At 46.8% G+C, this 19,147-nt stretch overlaps 1 protein-coding gene across 2 annotated transcripts in view; it reads right to left on the bottom strand.

Annotated features, from left to right (window-relative positions):
• Positions 1 to 18,902, bottom strand: part of TRAF3IP2 (TRAF3 interacting protein 2) — a 47,727-nt gene extending 28,825 nt beyond the window's left edge. The window contains exons 1-2 of one of the 2 annotated variants that reach the window (XM_036318177.1): positions 18,603 to 18,902; positions 5,327 to 6,163 (exon numbers count right to left, since the gene is read on the bottom strand). In XM_036318177.1, coding sequence (XP_036174070.1) covers positions 5,327 to 6,155 — 829 coding nt within the window. In that variant the 5' untranslated portion in view covers positions 6,156 to 6,163; positions 18,603 to 18,902. Of the gene's footprint in view, positions 1 to 5,326; positions 6,164 to 18,602 lie in introns of those variants that run through there. The other variant, XM_036318176.1, reaches the window with a different exon arrangement.
• Between the last annotated feature and the right edge of the window lie 245 nt (positions 18,903 to 19,147).

Below are 19,147 nucleotides of genomic sequence, written 5' to 3'. Positions count from 1 at the left end.
AATTAGAGGCAGCCTTTTCAAGGCTTGATATCACAGGGGCTCTCTCATGCTTAGGTCTTGCTCCTTTCCCTAGGAAGTAGGGAGCAGGTTTCTTTGTATTCATTCAACAGATATTTATTGATTTTCTATGGCTAGACCCTCAGTGAACACAGATAAATAGGATACAGTTCCCTTAAGTAGCTCAAAATAAGTAGAGAAAGAAAATCTGTGTGTCTGTGGGTGTCTGTTTTGAAACACAAACCCACACTTGTTAGTGTGTGAGGAGAGGCGTGCAAGTCGGCAGCCACCTACATGGTAGACTTAAGAATTACTGCCCCAAAATATCTCCCCCACTAACTTGTCCCCAGTCTAAAATTTCATCAAGAGAGTTTATTCTGTGCGAGATGAAGAATAGAAGGTGGTGGGTGGTGTGATAGACAAATGATTTGTTAGCATGGCAACGCCTCGATTCTGAGGCAGTCTTAATCACAACACACATCACAAATCTTACAATCATAAGTGGGCGCCCAGAATGGTAGGTTATCTGTCAATCCTATGACCCTCTTGGTCAGAGTACACACGGTCTTCACGTTCCTGGGTTTTTACCACTTGGAATTTTTAAGCCAAATCCTAATGAGGTTTTCCACTTATCAGACAAAACATTCAACATTTTTCTTCCTTATTAAGAATGGATTAGAAGAGTTTATGAGAGAAAAAATAAAATCTGATTTTCAAGTTGTCAAAAAACATCATGATATAATGCAGTTTAGCCAGGAAACAAAAGAGCCAACATAAACTGTTACAGGGACGCTCCCAGCTATAAGCAGCTGTGGTTCCTGGAGGGCAACTCCTTTCTTGATCATTTCTCCATCTGGTTTGTCTTTTCCTTACTTGTATTTGTGCGTGCATTCTAACATGCAAATAATCACATTTTTGGGGTCCACATGAGCAATAGTAGGCATGTGTCCACAGTTTTATTTTATTCGGTCTCCTTAGTAGGGAAAGCAAGAATTTTATAGTAAAATAAAGCCTCTTTAGATTTAATACATTATGTTTTTCTACTTTATTTGTATTATGGGTTTCATTTGATTGCAGTCATGATCTCTATTCTGGCGACCTTCCCTGGAAGGATTCTCAGGCCACCATCTCCAAGGGGGGGTGGAGGGGAGGGGTGGAGAGACAGGCTTATTTCCACTTCTCCACTTGCTTTGAAAACTTTTTTTTTTTTTTAACATGAAAGGGGAGACCAGTAGCCATTTTTGCTTTAACTTGCAAAGGCTAAGATATGCCATTTGCGTGGTGATCATTATTTATTTATATTTTCATTAACGGATGAGGAAGTAATGCTCTTCTAAAGCTGAGTAGAACCACGTAGCCATGGTTTCCAACTGCACAAGCATCCCTTAGGTGAACAGCTCCTTTGAAGTGGTTTTGTTGGCAATTAAGTGCAGTTACAGCCCCGACATGAAACTAAGCATTGTGCACATGCTTCGACTACTTAAAATCTGTACCAGCAAAAGGGATCTGGAAGTCGAGGAGCTCTCTGCAGAGCTGTGCTGCAGGATTTTAATTTAAATAATAACAGTAACTGAGAGCTGCTAGTTATTCAGGGCTCACTATAAGCCAGCCACTCTCCTAGTATCTTTAATACATTACCTCATTTAATCCTCACAGCAACCTGGCGGGAAGCCTTGGCTATTGTGGGGGGGGGGGGGGGTCTCCTAAAATATTCTGGGCTCGCATTGCCACACAGAAAAACCCTAAGCCCTGGGCATCCTTGACAAAAAGGACCCAACCCTGACCCTCTTCCCCATGATCCAAGGCAAATGCAGGGTGAATCAGGGTGAGCCTGTCTACTCTCATTTTCCCTTACTTTTCTTTTTTCTCTCTTTTACTTATTTTTAATTATAAAAGTAATACTTGCTTGCTATAACAAATGTAGCAAAAGTACATGAAGTTAGAAGGAAAATCTCCCCCTCTCTTCGTAATTCCCTGTCCCCTTCTCCCATGATCACTGTTAACGATTGGGGCCAGATTTCTTAGTATGTAGTTTTTAAACACATACAGTTTTTAAAAATAACATGTATAGAATCTACACTGCATGCTTTTCCACTTGCTCTTTTTTTTAAAAAATGTCAGAATGTGTATTTTACTCTGTAATAGGAGCCTACTAGTCCACTGTATGTTAGTCACAGATTACTTATCTGTCCCCTTATTGATAGGCATTTTCGTTTTTATTTTTACTCTCATGCAACAAGGCTTTACTAACCATCCTTGAGCACCCATTTTTACCTGCTCACTCGGTGTTTCTGTAGGTTCCCACAGTGAGACTGCTGGGCCAAAGAGGAAGCACATTTAACTTTTGTGGGACTGCCTTCAGGCAGACTGTACCCATTACGCTCCTACCAAGAGCAGATGGGAGTGTTCCCTTCTCCAAAACCCACTAACACTGGATGGTGTTCAAGGTTTTTGAATTATGTACACCTCATTAGGGAAAAGGTATCTTTAAAATTTTTGCACATATAAACTTTTCTTAAATTTAGTAATGTTAAGCTTGGTTTCATATGCTTATTGGCCGTTTGTATATTTTCTGTGAATTGTTTCCCTTTCCTGTCCTAATTCTCTCCTCTCTGCCTTTCATCACCTCTCTTCACTCCCAGGATCCTAGGTGTCCCCTTCCTCCCTCCCCTTCAATAGAAGGAAATAATGCAGAAAGCAAAGGGAAGGGACCTGATGAAAGAAGTCAGGTCACAAGGTACTGGAGGCTGAAAGTATTCCCAGTCAGGAGTTTTGTGTTTGAAAAGAGCCTGCCCATAGTGGGCAATGCTCGCCTCCAAAGACTGGATTGCTTATGGTGCCACTTTAGGCTTCAACAGGAGAAATATTTTTGAATAGGAATATCTTCCTGGAACCCTCATACGATAACAAATCAATGCTTTCTTGGTCTATCATCATATCCTGTTAGTAGATAAAAGCAACTGCTTGGGACTTACTATCCCAAAGCCCTGGACCAGGGGTCCTCAAACTTTTTAAACAGGGGGCCAGTTCACTGTCCCTCAGACCATTGGAGGGCCGGACTATAGTTTAAAAAAAAACTATGAATAAATTCCTATGCACACTGCACATATCTTATTTTGAAGTAAAAAACAAAACAAAATGGGAACAAATACAATATTTGTATTTGCATGTGGCCCGTGGGCCGTAGTTTGAGGACCCCTGTCTGGACGATGTATTCACACATCTACACATTAATCTAAGGAATTCATCAGAAATGCAGATAACAACTTAACGTACATCATGTTTGTCATGTCATTGCTTATTGGATAAAAAACTGGAAACTATTTAAAATGTCCCACAATGGAGAAGAAAACAATTTGGTAGATTCATCAGATGAAATACTATGCAGTGTTTTAAAATGTTAAAAGTAGTGCACTAAATGTCACTGGAAACTAGTTTGAGTTTACATTGAATGTGTAAACAAAGAAAAAAGAAACAGAAGTAAATATGTCAAAGAACCCAGTGAGGAATTATATTTGGGTGATGGAAATATGGCTGAACTTTTGGGCATATTTCCATTTTGAGAGTGAATAAATATTACTGTTATGATCAGTTTGTGGTATTATTCTCATAAGTATTCCCTTTTAACCTGGAAATCACTGAGAAATAAATGCAACCCTGACCCTGTCAAAGTTCATTTCTCTTACTTAAGGAACCCCAGCCACCACACACATCCTATTACTGGGCGCTCAAAGCAGGCAGTGGTGTCCAAGGCTCCCAGTCAGGTGACTTCTCAACATCCAACCCTCTGGGTCTCAGTTTTAGGCTTCAGAGGCTCTTCCTCCGCAAGCCCTGCTGTTTTCGCATCTCCTGGCCTTATTCTGAAACTCATGTTCCTTCTCATCTGTTTCTCCTAATTTAAATTCCTCTACTTCCTTCCTTTAAAAAAATCATTAATTGCTGTACTGTTCCATTCACTTTAGGAACCTTTATACTAAGTGCACATGTATAATATATAAACTCTGATTGGTTACAGCATTTGTAATTATTTCTATAATTTATTTTAAAGCTAGGTGTCAGGCCTTTGGACAGACTCTTCTTTTATTACTTGAATTGCTTTTTGTACAGTTTATTTGCTAAGAAAAGTATCGTATCTCAGAGGCCTGTGTTTGATCTGTAAAGCCCTGTCTTTATTTTCCAGTGGCCTCGGTGGAGATTGAATACCAAGGATTTTGATGAACCTTCCATCTCAGTCTGAGACTTTATCACTTTCAGAGATGCTTAATGCACTGATACATATTATTCACTCATTCACTTATCCAGAAATAACTTATTGAGAATCTAGGATATGCTAGTCACTGTGTTAAATCCTGGGGAATTATAGATTGAAAATACATCTTTATTGATGTGCAAAAGCTTGCATTTTGGAAAGAGAGGTAGAGAGACTGGTTATTAGGGCCCTAACAAGCAGAAACGAAGGCAACAGAGATCCTGAAGGAGGGACTGGTCTAGGGAGGTTTCCAGAGGCAACACTTGAGCGAAGTCTTAAAAGAAATATATGGTGATGGTCGTATAACTCTGCAAACAGACTACAATCCATTGAATTGTACACTTAAAAAGGTGAACTTTATGTTATGTAAATTTGATCTGAATAAAGCTGTTAAAGAAAAAGAAGAGGTATAGAGCTGGGTCACATGCACAAGAAGGGAAAGAACATCCTGGATAGAGCAAAGAGCACAGGCAAATACTTGGGATGTGAAACAGCTAGACAAGTCAGGGGACTGCGTCCGGGGTGTGGCTGGAAGGCAGGGTAGAGGCAGATGGCTCAGGTCTCCAAAGGGATTCAAGCAGCAGAATCACAGGAGCAATTTGATCTTCATGTAATGGCATGAATCCAGAGTCTCAATGACATTCTGGCACCTTGATTTTTTTTTTACTAAAGGCCCCTTTCTCTGCCAAATCTAAGATGGGGAGGAAGCATGCAGAGAAGGAAGAATCCAGATGCCCAAGAATCAGGGCAACAAGTACATTTTATAGAAATCCATTAGTTCATACTCCTGCCTCTAGGCCGGTTTCAGTTAAATTAACTAGACAGAGGAATCTTTTCTGTCCTTAAAGGTACCGAGAGAAGCCGGTTCCATGTGGGACAGGTTTTGGGCTAAGATAAAGCATTCTTCCAAAGCCTCTTGCAAATCCAACCACACACAGAAAGCCCTATGAGAAGCAAAATGCCCTCCCTGCACGCTGCCTGACCGGTCTGTGCTGATCTGCGACACGAGGCACTGACCTGGGGCCCTCGTTTACTTTGTTGCCCAGCCCACAAAGTCCAGAGGAGGGAAATCTCACTTACATGGCACCTGGTGAATGGGACCTCCAGGACGATGGTACTGATGGTTCCACTGAGCCCGTGGGGAAAGGTGGGGAGGCGGCATCTGTGCACACGCTGGGTGCCTCTGAGGTTCAAACGGATGATACTCCCTGGACCTGAGAGGTCTGGGGAGGTCCTGAGGGTAGCACATGGAAGTGAGGGGCAGGGGCCTTTCCAGCTGCCTGATGCCCAGGACATCCTGGGGCTGGGAATTGTACCCCGTGTCTATGGTAGGCAGGTCTGGGGCTGCTCGGTGCCTGTGGGGCTGGGGCCGTTGCACCATCTCTTGGCTATTGCTTGAGGAGTCTGCTAAGGCATTAGGTAAATTTTGGTCTGATTTGCCTGAGCCATGGCCAGTGTCAGGAGAAGCTGCTGAGAGCGGAGATCCCAGCCATTGATTACGCTTTTCCCTAAATGAAAACTGATGCTCTGGGGAGAAGGCACCAACCACAGGCTCGGGTTTAGGCTCACTGGCCCCGAAGGAGTCCGAGGGCAGATCTTTGTCCGGGTCCGGATGTCTCCTCCAGAAGCTGTCTTCGCTCTCCTCCAGGACTTTGGCGCGCAGGCAGGTGATCTGCCGGGACACAGGTCGCTGGTGATTTACCAGTTGCAGGCGAGGGGGAGTCTGAGAAAAGTCTTCCGAGGAATGGTGAGGGGTTTGGGGTGCAGATGAGCCGTTGGGTGCCATGTTCCTTATGTTTGGAGCAGGGGGTTCTGATCCCTCTTGCAGGGAATATTCTGGGATGGGGTTCAATAACTGACTCGGGTATGGTTCCGATTCGTCAACCTCCACAGGAACGCTTCGGCTCATGGTCGTTTCTGAAACAAGAGAAAACATGCCGCAGCCTAAGAAGACAGATCCTGTTTTGGAGTGCCCACTTTATGACCTTAAGGGACCTCGCCGAGGGGATGGTTTAGATTAACAGTAGTGTGACACCAACTGTGCTGGCAGAGCCCCAGTCACACAGTTGTTTACTGATCCTCCAGGCAAAGGCACTCACGCTTATTAAGATATTTTTATCTGGAAGGCGATTCAAAGAATGTGACTGGACCGTCATGTGGCAGGTAGCACATGGGGAAGACACACATGAACATCAAAGGCCAAGGATCGAGGAAAGAGAACTGAACCCTGATGCGGCCGCTCCATGTTTAAAACGTGTGGCAGGAACACAGGACATTGCTACACTGTGGTCTTTGAGGATGGAACTCAGCTGAGAAGAGATGTGAGAGGGAGAGCGTTTACCTTTTAAACTTTTAAAACTTTGCTGTGTGACTGTTGCCTAACAATAACAAATAAATTAAATAAATAAATAGATAAATAAATAATAAAGAAATAAAAAGCCTGTGTTTAAAAGCACTGACAAAAGGGTCACAGTGACATTTCCCACTTAGGTTGTTTAGAGGATTTGCTTTCCTCGGGCACTGTGCCTGTCACGAAGCCAGCTGACCACCTGGGTTGTGACGTGCAGGCTGAACCAGCAAGGTTTGCTAAACTGGCCTTTAGCCCTCGGGCCAGGTAATACTGGTTTTATCTGGAGAAATAGAACTCTTCATCAACATAACAGAAGGAGGAAGACAATTAGCCTCCCCTTATGGCAGTGGTTCTCAACCTTGGCTGCACATTAGAATCACCTGGGAATCTTTTTAAAATCCTGAGTTCTGGGCCTCATCCTCCAGATCTTAAAAAGATTCCCAGGTGAGTCTAATGTGCAGCCAAGGTTGCGAACCACTGCCTTATGGCTGAGATGAGGCCCGGGCACCTCGGCTCCAGGGGAAAGGAGGCAGCCGGGGGTGACAGGAGGTCTGTAGGAGGCTCCAGAGCAGGTGTAGTGTGAGGGAATGAGAAGGAAAAACAACAAATCTCAGAGGTTTGCTCCATGCAGGCCTTGCACAGGGTGTACTTCAAATACCACGCAGAGAAAGGGGCGGTGCCGGCAGGGGTGGGTTTTGAAATTCATATTTTGAATCTGTGTAGCATTTCAACTGCAAACATTTACTGAGGGCTCACTGTGCCTAAAGCCACGATTGTTCTAAGACAACTATTGTTCTAAGACAAATTTTGAAAAATATGAATTTGCCTTCTCTGGAGCCTTGTATCCAACCCCATGGCAACAAGACACATGCACTTTAAAATGCTTCCCCTCGGAGCAGAGATGGGCCAGCGCCTTCCTACCACATGTATCTTCACTGCCTATGGGAAGACACCTCAGCTGGCTTCTCCACTGAGTGCCAAATGAACGCTAGCACTTCTCTGTACCCGCACCTGGTAACAAACGTGCCCGTCTGCTGCAAACAACCTCTGACCTGTGTTCTGGCACAGCTGAAAACGTCCGCCTCTCCTTCCTGGCCGGCCCTCCCTCCTGCCTCAGTTTCCACTTTCCTACTGTCCCCTTTCCAGGCTGCTCACTAGGCCAAGGGTCCTCAAACTACGGCCCGCGGGCCACATGCAAATACAAATATTGTATTTGTTCCCGTTTTGTTTTTTTATTTCAAAATAAGATATGTGCAGTGTGCATAGGAATTTGTTCGTAGTTTTTTTTTTAAACTACAGTCTGGCCCTCCAACGGTCTGAGGGACAGTGAACTGGTCCCCTGTTTAAAAAGTTTGAGGACCCCTGCCTAGGCTGTGTGTGTCCCTGCGCCCTCGGCTCTGCAGAAAAGAGACCTCATCACCCAAACTGATTAGGGACCTACCCAAAGCACACACATTTCAGCTGGCTGTGATGTGTAAATGCTCACCATGGCTTGCCTTTCTTTCTTACAATTTTCCTACAGCTATGACATGGGAGATGCCATCCAATGTGCTCTTCAGCTGGTCAGGAAACACAAGCATTTTCTGAAGGGCTGGCTGAGTGTTGTGTAACCTCCCGCTGGCATCTGTGGTGCAGCCAAATGGGAGGGCACAGAGGCATCGAGTGAGCCAGCCAGCAAGAGGACAGGATTCTGTCAACCCTTTCTTGTTACTTGGTTCTCTCCCATCACCTACACTTCAGGTACCACTGTGGGTGATCTCCCTGGGTTTTTAAGTGTGAAAGCCTTAGAAGTGCTTCCCTAAACAACAACAAAAGCTGCAGATTCTGCTCTTCTAGCTGAGGAGCCAATAAAAAAGGTGACAAGTGCCGACATCTCACATAACTGGAAATCTGAGGCCCAACTTACGGCAACAATTCTACAGTTCAAACTGGTCTGAAAGGCACAAAGGGCCCCTCGGATGGTAGTCAATAAACCTGGCATGGTAATGAGCAGCCACCCAGTAAAGCTATGGGATTAATAATCCTTAAAAAAAAAAAAGGACCCTGATGTTTTAAACATATGCCTATCAAATATCCAAACAGCAAATAATTAGTGAAACCTGCTGCGTCCAACTCTATGCTTAGGCACATACTTAATTTTTTTTTTACAATAGGTAATACCTACAAGTGATACAACATTCAAGAGTACAAATGGGTATGGAGCAAAAGATATTCAAAATTATTTCTAGAGACGTATAAAACATGTTTTCTACCTTTAAGTTGCTTGTGATCCAGATCAAGAGACAAAACTACCTCAGGGCCTTTGCGCTTATTGTTCCTGCTTCTCAGAACACTCTTCCCCCACATATCTGTGTGGCTTTCCTTCTCTCCCCTTCAGGTCTTTCCTCGGCTGTCACTTTCTCAGTGAGGTCTCCCTGGCTGTCCTCTCTGAATTTTTCACATGCCCCTTTCACTCTCCTCCCTGCTGTACTGTCCTCTCTAGCAGTTATCCTCATCTTATGTACTACAAATGTGTATTGTAAATACACATGTCTTATACATTCTTTGTTTGTTTGTCACCCATCCCCCCCAAATTTAAAGCTCACACTTTAAAGGTGTGATTTTTGACTGCTCTATTCACAGCTATACTCTCAGTACCTAGAACTGTACCTGGCACCCGTAGGTGCTCAATAAATACTTGTTGAATGAATCAATGATTGATGCCTGTTTTGAAGAGGTGACAGACCCATGTAGCTGGCAGTATCACGAACAATGAGAATGTCAGGCTCCATGAGAGGTAGCAGGGAGTATGGGGTGGACCAAGTCCTCAGAATTTGCTAAATTATACCACATGGGTACCCTTCCCTATCCCTCGCTTTCTTTCTCTCTAATATTGTATTAAGCCCACTCAGTGTCAGGCCCCAAGGTGGCCCTGGGCCATGCCTAAGAGGTCCCGCCCATGGGTAGAGTTGATCACAATAGCTCTTACAGAATAAAGGTGATTCCACCACCCAGTGTGATAGGAACATGTGACAGCAGGGCAGCTGGTCTAGTCATGTGTCCTCAGAGCTTCGCCCAGAAAAGCAGAGGGTGGGGCAGGCCTGCACCTCCCATGTGGGTGCCTCCCAGCCCTGGACCCTTGTGAGGGTGTCACAGAGAACAATTACACAAAAATGCCACATCAGAGGACCCTGGCAGGGTAATGGGTTGTGTTGTGGTTCTAGCTCTTGGCACTTTTATTTGTTGGTCTTTAATGTCAATATTGTAAAAAGACTTCATATTAAAAAAAGTCACTCAGTACAGCACCACTTCTAACCATTTCCATTTCCCCCTGTTTTATTCCAGGACTTCTCCATATGATGTCCACATGGTTGTAACCCTGCAAGGCCGGTGCTCCAGTCCCCAACTAACAAGGGTGACACTTGGATTACAGTGGAAAACCCTGTCTTCTACCTATGACAGTGATGGCGAACCTTTTGAGCTCAGCGTGTCAGCATTTTGAAAAACCCTAACTTAACTCTGGTGCCATGTCACATATAGAAATTTTTTGATATCTGCAACCATAGTAAAACAAAGACTTATATTTTTGATATTTATTTTATATACTTAAATGCCATTTAACAAAGAAAAAATCAACCAAAAAAATGAGTTCGTGTGTCATAGGTTCGCCATCACTGACCTATGACCTAGAAGGCTCGACCCTGAGGGGGACAGGAGACCTGCCAGCCAGGACCCCATGAGCCCCGTACTGGCATCACCCCGACACGAATGCTGAGCTTCGAAGCCTGGGAGACGCTGAGCCTGTCGGGCCTAGAGGTCACCGCGGCAAATCCCTGCGGGAAGGGAGAGGCTGGAGGTCCGCAGGAACCCAAGGGGGCTTCCAGCTCAGATCCCCTTTCCGAGCCACAGCACAGGCGCCCAGGCTCCACACCCGCAGATTCTGAGATGGGGCCGGGGCTCCTGTGTGTTTTTGTTTGAGTTCCACTGGGAAAAGGGTTCTTTCAGACTTTGCCAACGGAGTGTAATCTGTACAATTTGGCAGTAACCAGTTGCCCTTTGACCTAGTAATTTCTCTTTTAAGAATTTCCTCTACGGTGATATGTGAAATGAAGTCCTGTGAAATGAAGCGGCCATGAGGATAGGCGATGCAGCAGTGTGTATAGTAGCAAAGAGTAGAAACGAGCCACATGCCCAAAAAGGGTCTGATGTTTTAAACTGTGGACCAGCTGTACAATGAACACTGTGTCTTTTCAAAAAGACTGAAGAAGTGCTGTGTGAACTGGTGTGGAACTGTCTCCAAGATTTATTGTGAAGTTAAAGCGAGCAGGAGGCAGAGTATGCACCCCTTTGTACCCTCTGAGCTGTATGTGCGCACACCACCCCTTCAGAAACCCGCACAGCGGTCGCCTCTGAAAAGGACCTGGATGACTGGGAACAGGGGCCAGAGTGGGGTCTTGCTTCTCAGAGCATTTTATACCTTTTAAATTTTGTACCAAGTGCCTATGCATCTACTTAAAGGATTAAAAAAGAGAAAGAAAAATAAAGAAGCTCTTCTAGTGATTCTGATGTTCACAAAGATTAGAACCGGTGGGAATGAGGCACTGCTGAGACCACCCAGGAGAGGGAGAGCATGTCCCAGGTGGGAATGGGGTGGGCACAAGCTAGGAACGCAGGCCAGTCCCAAGTACATACAACTAGGCTGAAACAGTTGTGTGGCCAGTCTGGTTCTGACTCTCTTTGATCCGACCTGAGAGACGCTATTTTCCTTCTCTGGAACCCACTGCTCTTTGTCTGTGAGCTGTGGTTCTAGCCCTTGGATTCTGACCCCACCTTTCTGCAAATCCCTCTGCTTGTTTTCTCTGCCCAGGTCTCTCTCTGTGGCTTCCTTTCGGCCTCAGGCCTAGGACCTCCCTCTTAGCTCCTCTGCTCTACCCTGGATTTGCGGAGAAGATCTTACCCCAGATGGCAGCCAATTTAACATCCCATGTGACACTGCTCCTTAGTGTCCCCGTCATAGAATTTTCCATTCCCTCCCTCCCTCCCTCCCTCCCTCTCTCCCTCCCCCATTCTCTCAGTCAAACCCCCTGAGCTGCCTCCAATTCTTTGCTGATGTCTGTTGCCAGCACCCGTTTTCTCCTTCAGGACACCCTGACTTAAATTATATTCGTTTCTTAAAACGGAGCCGGTTAGTCTTCACAACATGACCTTTCTGATCTCACAGTTCATCGAAAAGCTTCTTTCCTCACATCCTCCCCACCTCCCTTTCTGCATGCCCACCAGTCCCCGCTTGGCCCATGTGGGAAACAAGCCGTGCACATTCACAGTTAACCGTGCCTGCTGTCTTCCAGATGGGCTTGCCCTGAGTCAACACATGGTTCTAGAATGTGGGGAAATATGTGTGTTTCAGTGCGCGGGCCCCAGAGTCAAACCCCCTAGGTTTAAACTATTTCTCTGCCAGCTGCGTGGTTAGATGTGTGAACTTGTGAAAATTACTTAACTTCTCTGGGCCTCATTTTTCTCCTCTGTCAAATGGGGAAACTAGCAACACCTGCTCCCTAGGCGTCTGTGAGGACAGAAGATGTAAATAAAGTGCTGACTGCAGCGCCTGGACCATATCAAACTCTCAAAAAATAGAAAGTTATTTTGTTATTATTTTTACAACACTTTCACGGGCACCCTATTTGATAGGAACTATTGCCAGTCACATTTTAAAGATGGGGAAACTGAGGCACTGGGAGGTTTAGTAACTTTCCTAAGGTCACATGGCCAGCAAAATTATTATTTTGGTCTGGGAACTCTTTCTACACTATGTTCACTGGTTTTATACTTGGGTGCTCACAATAGCACAGAAACATGATGTCTGGAGACGTATCTTTTTTCACTAACGTATATTTTGGGCACATTTGATACATATCTCGCTTGGTCCTTAAAACAAGCTGGATTATGGGCGAGCGGTGTACTTGGTATCGCTTTACCATTCCTATGCCGCAGAGAGGGGCACATTCAGTAGCTTTCTTAGTCAAAGCTGTAGCCTATACATCTCCTAACTCTTCCCATTAGAGTTATAGAGATTGGGGCTTTTCTCTTAGGGTCCAGATAGTAAACAGTTCATGCTTTGTGGACCATATATGTCTCATACTCTGCCTTTGAGGGTTTGTTTGTTTTTAAACAGCCCTTTGAAAATATGAAAACCATTTTTAGTAATATTTTAGTTAGTACATAGAAGACCATGGGCCACTTTTGGCCTGAGGTGGTAGTTTACCAAACTCTGATATAGTCTAGGCCAGTGGTCGGCAAACTCATTAGTCAACAGAGCCAAATATCAACAGTACAATGACTGAAATTTCTTTTGAGAGCCAAATTTTTTAAATTTAAACTATATAGGTAGGTACATTGTTATTAACTTAATTAGGGTGCTCCTAAACTGGCCTTTGCTAAAAACGTCCTCAATCTGATTAAAGTACATTCGCTGAGATCGACCCCTTCCAACTCTCCCATCCACACTCGTCTTGTATACTTGTTTCATATATCTTTTGTCACCCACGCGCGATTTGCAGACGCGACTAGCACTAACCACTGCACAATGAGACTGCTGACTGACGGGCTCACTCAACTCGGGCATGAATTGCGCGCGCCTCCCCTGCGCCGCGTCTCCTGTCGCCCGACCCGACCCGACCCGACCGACCGACCGACCGACACCCCCCACTTCTTCTAACGCCACTTCTTCAAAATAGACTCGCCCAGGCCGAAAACCGACTTCTGCACATGGGCCACGAAGTTTCAATCGCACTGTACGTGCACACCCGCACATGGTATTTTGTGGAAGAGCCACACTCAAGGGGCCAAAGAGCCGCATGTGGCTCGCGAGCCACAGTTTGCCGACCACTGGTCTAGGCTGTTAAATCAAAATACGCACCTAATGTAATGGATATACTTAAGAAACCTTACGCTTTGTTAGTCATAATTGTTTCTATTCACTGGATATTTACTATGCACCAAATACTGTTCCAAGTGCTTTACATGTATTAACCTATTTCATCCTCACAGCCACCCTATTTGGTAGGCGTTATTGTCAGCCCCATTTTACAGATGGGGAAACTGAAGTGCAGGGAGGTTAAGTAACTTTCCTAAGGTCACATGGCAAGAAGCAGAGATAGGATTCAAATGCAAGCAGTTCGGCATCAGAGCCTGTGCACTTAAGCATGTTCTCATTTAGAAGCATTAATTTATACAGCTATTTGGTGGGGAGAAAGGGGCAGGGGGAGCTTCTGAAATGAACGTGTTTTAGCGCCATTCACCTTGAAGGTGAGGAGGTGTGGATACAGGCCACCCGTGTGATACGGTGAATCGCCAGGCTGCAAACCTGTGGCGGCTTTCCTTCATGCCGTGACAGTAGAGGGTCTGGACGAGACTGCTCAGGCATCTTGATTGGGGAAAAGCACTTGATTGGATCTCATTAAATTTTAATCATAAACTGAATTCAAAATAAATTGAAAACTGGTTGACAGAGCACAAACAAAGGGTGATGATAAATGGTGATGCATCTAGCGAGGGGATACCTTCCAGGGGACGCCTCTGAGGCGAGGACGGATGGGATTTAATGAAGGTGTTATGTCCCCGGAAGAAGACAAATAGCAGAGCAAGGAACAGAGGAAGGGCAGCAGTGAGCTGCCTGAGTAACTAATAAACCACGTCAGCAGCTCCAAACAATCAAGGCTTGCGGCTGTTCACCAGCTGCTTGGATCTTTTTAAAGCATTCTTTGGGTCAACCATAGGGTCAAAGAGCATGAATATTTCAGGTGGGCTTCAAAAATAAATATATAAATTTATAGCTAGGACGATCCTCGGATCCAATTACAAATACTTCTAATTACAGACACTACAGGTCTTACTTCCCAAGGAGTAGTTTTCTTACGTCTAAAAGTCATGGATTTTAACAAAAAAGATTTAAACTCGTTAATGTTCTTTGTTTACTGTCCAAATGCATGCAAACTTTCATGACATTGGCTTGCTTAGTGGAAGTTGGTTTAGAGTGAACTGTTTGGCTCAGGGTCAAATTCCAGTGAAAAAATACTTCCAAGTTTACTTGCAGAATTTCCCAGACAGAACAGTTCTTCCACTTGGTTTGCCAGAGGATTAGAAACAGTGGTGAGCCCTGGAGACCAGGGAACATTTACTGGCCCTTGTTCAGACCCAGCACTGTACGCCTCAGCGTCAGGCTAAGGGCAGCACAGCGCGACCAGGCCTGATTTGAAGAAGTCCGCCCTGGAACTCCCCTGAGCTGTTAGACAAGGAGGCGATGGGCTAATGGGAACGGGCTGTCTACGCCACGTTGGACACTGATAATAAATATTTAGAGAACAACCTCGAAACAGCCCAGGGGATGTTTGTTTGTTTGTTTGCTTGTTTCAGATAAGACTTCTCTACCCACACATTTGTGATTCTTAATTCAGTCCAGGACCCAGAGTGAAGAAGAAGGGGCAGAAGGGAAAAATCAGGAGAGAAAGAGGAAGGGAGAGGAAGGAAGAAAGGAGAACAGAAGAGAAGAGAAACAAGGACAGTGGAGAAACCTTGAAGGACATTTGTAAAAATTTGCCTTTTGTTGGTGTAGGAGACACTTAACTGCGATTTTTATGTATTTGTGGGTGTGAGAAGTGGCAGTGGGAAGGAAAGGAAAGAGGGAATCGAGGGTAAGAGTGTTAGAGGTAAGCTGGTAAGCCAGGAAGAGCCTGAGCAGACATCACAGAGGGGGAAGCGAGTTCAGGCACTGAGAGAGACCTGGTGACCCCGGGAGGGGAGAAGGAAAAACACCCGAAACCTGAGCACAGGAAAACCGCGAGGAGAGAAGAGCCGAGTTTCCTTCACCCACGAAGGAGCTGCTGAGACGCCAGCCAGCCAGGCCTGTGGACTGGAAGGGAGGGGGACACACGGGCTGGGGGCCTGGTCAGTCCCAAACAGCTTGATTACAGCTGCCTTATCAGGGAACCCAGCCAAACTGGCACAGCTCAGAGGGTCACAGGTGAGAGCCCACTCACCTCCCCTGGCCAGTTCATAACTTCTGGTCTCCTGGAAGGTCTGTGTACACATCTGCGCATGTGCACACACACACACAGGCACACACACAGGCACACACACGTGCGCGCACTCACACGCACATACACACATGCACGCACAGAGCAAGCCGAGCACTCAGACCTAGAAGCACGTGTGGCGGAGCAGGAGGCCTGCGGGGCCAGAGACACAAAGAATGTCAGAGGGAGAAAGGACAGCCTGGGTTTCACGAACTAAAAATATCTTGTGACAATTCACGGGGAAGAAATGAGAGAGGCCCGCGGTGGGAGCTTCTTGATTCGGATCCTCAGATGCTTTTGCACCAAAGACTGCAGGATTGTTTTGATAAGGAAATGTGATCAAACATTAGGGGTCATTTCCTGGGATGTGAAAGGAATTTAAAGTGTAAAGTGCCTCATTGGTGTTCTTTTCTGCATCAGTTGTCATGTTTTTTAAGACCAATCTAAAATTGCCCACAGCAGAAAAGTGATTTGAATTCAAGATATTTCTGAGATTTCGATTCTACAATGTGTAAAAACACATAGATTTCATTTAGACAAACTACCCACCTAATCTATCTTTCTGAGTGTCTATTAAAGAAAGCCTGCAAACATGACTGCCTTCTCCTCTTCCTTTTATTTTTTAATGAATTTAATTTTTCACTTTTATTTATTTTAAGATTGATTTAAGAGAGAGGAAGGGAGAGTGGGAGAGAGAGGGAGAGAGAGAGAGAGAGAGAGAGAGAAACATCAATGTGAGAGAAACATCATTGGCTGCCTGCAGCACACACCCAGGTATGTGCCCTGACCAGAACCACCACCACCTTTTGGTGCACAGGACGAAGCTCCAACCAACTGAGCCACACCAACCAGGGATCCTTTCATTTTCAGGGCATTTTAAAGTCACCAACTCCTTAATCCTAAGAGAAACTGGCTTTGCACCCTCCAGAAGTGAGTGTCCCAGAGTTAAGAACCTTTTCCCGGACAAGCTGGTTCACTGCCCAGACCTCACTTCTAGTCAGTCCGCCCCACGAAATGAGCAGAGCAGCCACGCACTGTCCAGCTCCGCAGGCTCCCCCCGCGGACTGCCTTGGAGCTGCAACGCCAGGTTAAGAGTAACTGTGGGTGGTCTCCCTGGATCAAAACGAGGCTGGCTGGCGGCCGAACAACCGTTAGCCTGATTTCAGATAATGGAGCATCATTACTTGAAAATAAAATCAGTCACTCGTCACAAGGAAAACATCTTGAAATTCCTGACCTCTCATCCCAGGGGCATAGGGCGAGCCATTTGAAAACATGATGAGGACTATACCGGGGCCTGGATATTTCACAGAAACGGTGGAGCAATACCAGAAGCCCTGAGTCAGCCATCCCAGTCAGCCACGGCCCGTCTGAACTGGTCTGACAGTCATTGCCCAAAAGAAACACAAACGACAACAGAAAGGAGTGGTTTGGAAAGGGTAAGGATTCTGTGGGTCCTGTCATAGTCATCACCCTCACATGGTATCAGGATGTGCTTTGCAGCTTCCTTTCGGCTCCCAGGAGAGGCCCCCCACACAGTGACTGGCCTCCCCAGGCGTGTTTCCAGCAACGCCGCCTCTGCCAGCTCTCTGGCCTGCCTGACTCTCGGCAAGTGCACAGGACAGCTCTTCCTGCGTACCCCGAACGAACAGGATATGAACTAACTCCAGGAATCCCCTGTTTTCTCCTAGGGAGCTAGAGCCAGGATGACTGCCTAAATTCCAGGCAGCCCTCCCGCAGAGCCCTGTGGCTGCCCAGCTTTCTCAAAGCCTTACAGCCAGACCACGGGTTTACCTTTTGCCTTGAGAGCAGACGAGCGACACAGAAATGAAAGCAGCTCCTCTGGAAGGATCCTGAGCACGGAGGGGCTGTTTGATAGTATCATGGGGGCCAGGGGGTCGAAAAGGATTAAGAAACATCCTTGTCCTCCAGGGACTAACCATCTAGCAGCAGGAGGTAAAAATTAATATATTTGAAGAAGCCGTAAACAAGGCTTCTAAGACCACCCATCACGGCTCCCCTCTGGGACTCCCATTACCCTAGTTTTATTTTATTAGAGAGGAATTTAGACGAAATCATGTTAGTTCACCACCACCACCCCTCAGCCCCACACATTTTATTGATGAAGAAATCCAGGCCTAGGGAAACCGAAGGGAATTGCCGAAGACTCAGAGCCGGCAGGATGCGGAGCGAGAACTTGGAACCAAGTTTTTTTTTGTCCTCTTTTTATCATTCTTATTTGCTCTCTTTTTCCCCTGCTCATTTAAAAATAACCCCTTATTCTAAGAGACCATCTTAAACTTAAAAGACACCAGGAGCTTGATTACCTTCTAAGATAAAGTAATAGCATTTCCTGCTGTTTCTCCCTGAGCTCTGTCCAGGGCCAGCAGATGTCTGGGTGGTTGGCGGGGAGGGGGGCGGGGGAGAGGGGCTGGGGGCGGCCGGAGCCAGCACGGAGCGGAGCCGCATTTCAGGCCCAGAAGGAGCGCTGATCTCTCCCCTGCAGGAAACAGGGATCAAGAACACTTGGGCGTTCCCTTCCCACCTCAGCCACGGACGCCTCCCGGGGCCGGAGGCCAATGACGGAGAGTCTCCGCCAGCCCGGGCTCTCGGGGGAGGAGGGGGCCTGCATTCTGCATGGAAACTCGTGGGGACGCGAAGTGCTCCCGCAAGTGGGTCGCGGGCAGCTTCGAACCGCCCGTGTGCGAGCCTCCAGCCGCAGCCCTCATCTCCCGGGCCGGTCTGGAGTGCCAGCCCCCCCACCCCCCGCCCTTTCCACAGCAGAGACGTCACGGTCCTTCTCTCGGCGCGACTTGGTCTCCAAGCACAAGCACAAGGTGGGGAGAGGGAGGAGGGGAGAGGAAGGCAGCACCTTCAGGACAGGAGGGCGCGGGCGTTTGAAAGTGGGTCAGTGGGGACGGAGCCGGGCCGGGCAGCGCCCCGTCGGAGCACTTACCTGCGGACCGCGGCGGGCAGACCTGCCGCAGGTGGTCGCGCTCTCCTTGCCGGTGCCTGCACCTGGGCCGCTCCCGCCGCCGCCGCCGCCCTCCAGGCCCAGGTAAGCGGCGGAACCGGCTCCGAAGCAGGAAGTGGAAGTTGTATGCAAATTTCTACCGGGGCTAGGAAGCCTCAGCTCTCAAGGCTCCCTGTGGGCAGTGAATCAACAGCCGAGGAGTCACTTTATTTCTTAAAACAGAAACCTCCTTCATTCACTAGAAAAGGCCACCGACCAATTAGGCTGCAAGGTTGCCTCCACCACCCAGCTAAGCATCTGCTGGGAATGTCCCGCAGCCGGGGCCTCGGCCCGAGCAGCACCCCAGCCCGAGAGGTGCCTAGGGAGGGGGTTGAACTTGGGTGTGAAGATGGGTTATTCATTAGCGGCTCCAGGGAGGAGACTGGGGACCTAGAGTGGGGAGGCGTCTAAAGCAAGGGCTTCTTGATATTTCTAACTGCTGGCAACACCATCATTGCTCACCCCGGCCCCTGCAAGCTCGGGCACGT

This window comes from Myotis myotis, unplaced genomic scaffold (genome assembly GCF_014108235.1).
Source record: "Myotis myotis isolate mMyoMyo1 unplaced genomic scaffold, mMyoMyo1.p scaffold_m19_p_7, whole genome shotgun sequence".
NCBI classification, from domain to species: Eukaryota; Metazoa; Chordata; class Mammalia; order Chiroptera; family Vespertilionidae; genus Myotis; species Myotis myotis.
The sequence above is the reverse complement of the archived record's forward strand: the minus strand, read 5'-3'. Positions and strand labels throughout refer to the sequence as shown.